The 6,196-nt window shown below is 53.2% G+C and overlaps 1 protein-coding gene across 1 annotated transcript; it reads right to left on the bottom strand.

Moving 5' to 3' along the window:
• Window positions 1-3,244: 3,244 nt before the first annotated feature.
• Window positions 3,245-5,717, bottom strand: Fam43a (family with sequence similarity 43 member A). Its single transcript, XM_038345819.1, has one exon. It carries the CDS (start codon window positions 4,758-4,760, stop codon window positions 3,483-3,485), a length of 1,278 nt encoding a protein of 425 aa, XP_038201747.1. The 5' UTR covers window positions 4,761-5,717; the 3' UTR covers window positions 3,245-3,482.
• Window positions 5,718-6,196: the final 479 nt, after the last annotated feature.

Consider the following 6,196-nt stretch of genomic DNA (forward strand, 5'->3'; position numbering starts at 1 on the left):
TTTCTAATTTGTTTAAGAGCCACTGCGTTCCTAGGGTGGGAATGCAGAGAGAGAGGTTTCTTTAAGGAGGCATATGTGTGGGATAGATGGGTGGGGTGGGGTGGGGTGGGGTGGGTGTTCTCTGACTCGACCATAGCTGAGCGTGTCTGTCACGCTATTGTTTATTTTATACAGTCCCACTCCTCCCTCGTTCTCTCTCAACACATTACAGATCCTGACACGGGATGTTTGCACTGGAAGAAGCTGACAAATGCCTGCTCCAGGGACTCAGCTGCCACCTCCCCGGTAACCTCTCCTGCCTCCAGAAATCACTTGGGGTTCACACAGTCAATGCTGCACTGCTGGACTCGGAGCATGACTTAGGCTGCAAAAGAATGTGCAGGGTCTTGCTGCATTTAAAACACCACCGGGTTACATGCATGAGGCACCTCGCCTTGCAAGAAGGAAGAGGTCGAATGTAAAGACTAAACCAGACTTCAGGCCGTTCTGGGATGTGTTTGTCACCCAGTGGTCTGAGTTGGCTTGTGTCACACCAATGCAGCACCTCCAGGTACCAGAAACAAATGAAGTTTTGTTTTGTTTTCAATTCGAGCCATTTCTTCTCTAATGATATCATCCCTGGAAGACGGAGACGCAACGAGAGGTGAATCATGTATCACTTTGCATCTCTTCTAGAATTATGTCAGCCCGAGAGCCCTGAGGAGCAGTGACAAAAGCCAAAAAGCCAAGAAGAGAAAGAGTAAAACGAGGGCCAGGCTCCGGAGGAAGGGAGCAGGTTCTTTTCCCGTCTGCAGTTTTTCATGCTCCTCAGGCCACGCCCTGCCTGCTACTCACAAATCAAATAAGAAAAAGAAAACTTTAAGGAGATAATTGCTTTGTACTTTTTGGTGGCATTGGCTTAAATGTCTTCATCCTATCTACCTCCATCACTGATGAGAGCCAGACTAGCACATTGTCTGGTTAACAGTCAAGGCCTCCACTCCTAAGCAGTAGCCCCATCACCTCTGCTGTCTTATGCCTTCGTCCCCTTTGTTCGGCAGAGGAAGTTGGCAACGGGGAAATAATGAGAAATGTTAACTCTGTTGGACAGAACAACAATCCATGCAGCTACCTGCTGGGACAGGGAAGGCCACAGCTGGGTGGGATGTGTATGTCCTGACCTCCACCTGGACATTTTAAAATGTCATTCAATGATATACACCTGAGGTGTGCTGTAAGAAGGACGAGGGCTCAGCCAAGCCAGAATAGAAGATTAAAAAGTGTGGCCTGTGGCCTTAAGAAGACACTGAGTATTTTAAAAAGTATTGCCCTCCCCTACCTCTTTGCTTGTCTTTTTAAAACATAGACTTATTGCTGAACCACTCCCATTACAAGGAAGAAAATTTCACCCTCCCTTCCTCTCTGAGTCCAGTGCATTCCAGTCTCCTTGGGCTCCTCGGGCCTGGCTGTTCAGAACATATTTATGAAGAAAACAAAGCAAAGTGGCCTCTGGACACTGGGGAAGGCCGGGAGTGAGATCCATTTCTGCAACACAGGAAAAGAGGCCCAAAAGGGCAAATGGAAGAATGATTGGCAGCAGGCAGTTTTGGCAGCATCGTAATACCACTCACAGCTGATTGGGTGGAGCCCAACTAGAGACATCTGGTTGGAGTTCACAACAGAAACAAACACAGAAAGCATGAACACCCTGCAGCACACACCCCCACACCAAGCCGACAGCTCCTCTGCTTTGTTTCCCTGATGGGTTCCCACTGGGCCAGGTTGGGCTGTAAGGGAAGGAAACAGGCTATTTGAGCTGCCTCCCCAATCCCCACCTGGGCCACGACTCACTTCTGGGTATCTGGAACCTCTTACTTTTCTATTTACTTTTTTTTCCCCAGCAAAAAACAAAGCAGATCCCACTCCACAGAGCCCCCTTTAGGGTGCTAGTCGGTCCCCAAATCACCATGGCAGGCTGCAGAGGAAAAAGATTATGTATTATGCTTGTACTTGATCATTAGGCCAACCACAGGAGGTGGAAAAAAGAAAAAAACAGAACATGGCAGTCACTCAGTAGACAGCCAGACCCCTCTAGAGAGCATGGGCAGTTGGGTTTGCTCTGATCTCTCCAAAAATTAACTTGAAGAAAAAGAGTCCATATGTCAGCATAGTGGCTCATATCTTTGATCCCAACACCTGAGAAGCAGAGGCAAGTAGATCTCTGAGTCCAAAGTCAGCCTGGTCTTTTTAGGAGTTCCAGGCCAGGTAGGGGGTTACAGAGTGAGCCCCTGTGCTCAAAGGCAACAAACAAGCAAAACCCCACACATACAATGAGAATATGAAATATTTAGAAGGCCCCAGATATAACATCTAACATAAGATCTTGATTGTCTGATCCAAAAAAAAAAAAAAAAAAAAAAACCCTCTCGAAGGCCGGTAGTATGGCTTCACCGTCTCCCTCTCCAAGCCCCATCAGGACCATGCTAAGGGTGGAGGCACACCCCCTACCACCTCACCGCCAATCATCTTCGGCAGCATTTCCAGAGGCTGTTCTAAGGACTTTTCTTCTTTATTCTCACCCCACTGACATGCAAACAGAACCAAAACAATGCTGCTCAAAAAATAACAAAATGTTTTATACACATTTCCATATGTACAACTGAACAACATTTTACAACTATCTTTTGCACAGCAAAAGATATATAAACATCCAGCTCTAAGATCACAGTTATGTACAAAAAAAAAGTCAAAAATACTTCACAAAGGTGCAAAAATATCTTACACAGCATCATGGAGTATGCTCTTTGGAACAGGAGGAAAGTGTGTATTTCTAGAGGAAAGTTCCTTTTTTTTTAAGGTATTAGATGTCTTTAACTGTAAACAAAACACAACTTTCATACCCTGCCCCTCACCCCAGTACAGTTATTTGAGAAATTTGGCAATCTTTAAAGAGTTTTGAGTCTGAGGTAAACAGCCCAAGCTGTCATATCCGAAAGAACTGGGGGCAGGTAATCTGGAGCCATGAAAGCCTCCAATATTATGAGAATGATTTTGTTAATGAGATATTGATGACAGAGAGAGGCCTCCCAGTCAAGGGGTCTGGAGAGGAAGTTACCCCTCCTTCCCAAGCCCCAGCTGCCTCACAAACAGGAAACTGACCGCTGGGCACCTCTAGCCCGCCCTTGGCCTTTTCCTACTTCAGCCAGCTTTCCCTGTCCCACACCCTCCCCGCCCCCGCTCCCTGCCCCGCCCCCTCCCCGCCCAAACAGGCCTGTCTGTCTCTCCTTTGTAGTGCTTCTCTCTCCTTCCACATCTCCATACTCACAACCTGAACCACCTCAGAGCCAAAAGTGCTGGGGCAAGATGGGAGAGAAGCCCCTGGGAACTCCAAACCCAGATCTGACCCTCAGGTGCATAATTTTCCCTTTTCCGGTGGTTAGGGAGAACAGAACTACAGCTGGGGAGCCACTGTGGGGTGCCGGGCACACGAAGTTTCTGGGATCTTAGCAGGAATAGGGCTCCTCTAGGCTGGTGCTGTCAGCAGGGCCGGATGGGCTGCCAGAGGTGGCAGAGGTGGCGTCCAGGCCTCCGCCCTCGATGGAGCTCTCACTGCCCGTGCTCTCGCCCGACAGCAGGCGTGTCACCCTTAAATCGGACTCCAGGGTGCGCACATCATTGCCAAAGCTAAGGTCGCCCAGGTCACTAATAAGTTGCGACAGTTGGGCCTTCATGTCGGAGGCACAGCCTGGCAGAGGAGGTGATGTCCCAGAGCTGGGGCCCAGCGAGACCCCGCTGTCCCCCAACGCCTCCTCGTGGCCATTCTCTAGTGGATCCAGCAAGTCCCCACATTCCAAGTGCATAGCCACCACCAGCGCCCTCTGCGCCTCAGCCTCTTCCTCTGCTGGATCCCCATCCCCCACACGGTCCTCTTCTTCCTCGTCCTCCTCCAGGCAGCCCTCGAGATGCTCCTCTTCTTCCTCCTGCAGCTCCTCCTCCTGCTGTTCCCCAAGCAGGTCCTCGGTGATAGAGCCTAGCTTAGGAGCGCTACGACTGCGTTCCACCGGCGGCTTGTAACAGCAAGGTCCGTGCAAGAGCAGCTTACGCAGCGGCACTAGCGGGATGGTGTGTGCACCCACCAGCTCCTGCTGCTGGTGACGCGCATCGTCCCGCCGCTTGAGACGTTTAAACTCTGCCAGAGCGTTGGCTGACGTCTGGTAGAGCAGCAAGGCCATGGCCTGAGCCTTCTCCGGCTTGGACACCAGCACCGCGTGGCAGCGTAGCATTACCGCCTTGTGCTTCAGCTCATGCCGGTACACCCAGGCGAAGACTTTGGGCAGCCGAGAGTCTGCCACACAGTAGGTGACGCGGTGCAGCAGGTAGAGGTGGCCGGGGCGCCGCAGCGCTCGCTCCTCGGCGTGCACCATGCGGATGCCTTGCGCGCTCACCGTCAGCTTCATCTTCGTGCCTTGACGGCCTGCCTCACTCTTGCTCCATATCTTGCCCACCGCTAGGTCCGTGCAACCGTCGCCGCGCGCCTGGATAGTAGTAGCATTACCCAGGTAGAGCACAGTGTAAGTGGGGTCTTCATTGGTGATGTGCAGCTTCTTGCGCTTGGAGCGGAACATGCTGCCCACCCGGCTGAGCGCGCCTTCCGGGCAGGCCCTCGCCAAGGAGCTGAGCGCAGAGTAGTGCAGGCTCACAGCGTAGCCCTTAGGCTTGGACGCCTGCCGCGGTGGCGCCTCGGCCAGCAGCTCGAACTTGTGCTTCTTCCACGGCAGCATCTCCGGAGGACGCCCGGGAGCGTCTGGGCGGCGGCGACCGAGCGCGGGGTGTGAGCCCCGCAGGGCCACTAGCCCCGGCTACGTTTGGCCCGGGCAAGCCCGGAAAATAAAACTCGAGCTGAGAGCACAGCCGGGACAGGGAGATGGAAGCAGGAGAGGCCAGATAGTGTTTGAGAACCCCGCAGCGGGTGGGGTAGAATCTTAGAAAGAAAAAATATACAACTTTGAGTGTGCAAGAGAGGTATACGAGAGAGAGAGAGAGAAAGAGAGAGAGAGAGAGAGAGAGAGAGAGAGAGAGAGAGAGAGAGAGAGAGAGAGAGAGAGAGTATATATATATATTACAGAAGCCTAGATGAGAAGGACCAGGACAAAAGTCTCAGACAAGCAACAAAATAAGAGAGAGCAGAGCGGAAAATGATTTTAGGAAAAAACCAGATGAGTGCGTGCAAATAAATAGAAGGGGGGAGGGGGCTCGGCCAAAGCACCCGGGCTGGTGAGAGAATAAGCAGGAACTCTTCTTCAGCGAACGTGACACACACACAAGTCTTGGGCCAGCGCCAGGAGCCGCGGAAACTACAGCAGTGCGCCCAGGAGCCGGTGCGCCCAGGAGCCGGTGCACCCCACCCTCAGTGGGTGCCGGAGAGGACGAGCCCCTCGGCTGGACTGGTCCCGGAATGGGAAGCTTGCCTCAAGTACGGTCCGTGTGGCCCGGCTGGCCGCGGGGGGCTAGGCACAGCAGTCCCGCGGCTCACTGCATCCTCGCTCCGAGGGGACGCCGGGGACTCGCGCTCGGCCGGCTTGGCCAGGGTAGCGCGGGGCTCCGAGGGCAGGACGCGCGCAGCGTCTGCTCCGGGGACTGCCGCTACCTCATTGCTTCCCTCCGGGGGTGTCCGACTCCGCTTCGGGGTTCTCGGCGGTCTGCAGCGCGCCCTCTGTGGTCGTACGCGCGGTGGCCGGCTTGCCCGCCTCACATCATTGCCGTCCGGGAGGGAGAGCTCGGGTTAATATAGGCCGGCGCGAACCATTCGCAGCGCGGACAGGGGAGGAGCACCGAGGAGAATCCATAGGGCTGCGACGCCGGACGTATTTCTGGCCTCTTAAAGGGACCCGGTTACAAGTACTGGACGAAGCAAAGGAAGACTGGTCCAATTAGGCAATCCCGTCCCAAATTTACCAGCATCTCTTTTATCTATAGAAATCACAAAGACCTGGAGTTACCCGGTAGCAAAAGGAACTTTGACACTCCACCCTAGGCTAAATTGCAACTCCCTGAATAAATGTACGTCTAGATCGAAACTTCTGGAGGAGGTGGTGGAAGATGAGATTGTAGAAGCTATTTTCCTGTACGAAAAGATTGGGAGCCGGGCGGTGGTGGCGCACGCCTTTAATCCCAGCACTTGGGAGGCAGAGGCAGGCGGATCTCTGTGAGTTCGAGA

This window comes from Arvicola amphibius, chromosome 10 (genome assembly GCF_903992535.2).
Source record: "Arvicola amphibius chromosome 10, mArvAmp1.2, whole genome shotgun sequence".
Lineage (NCBI taxonomy): Eukaryota > Metazoa > Chordata > Mammalia > Rodentia > Cricetidae > Arvicola > Arvicola amphibius.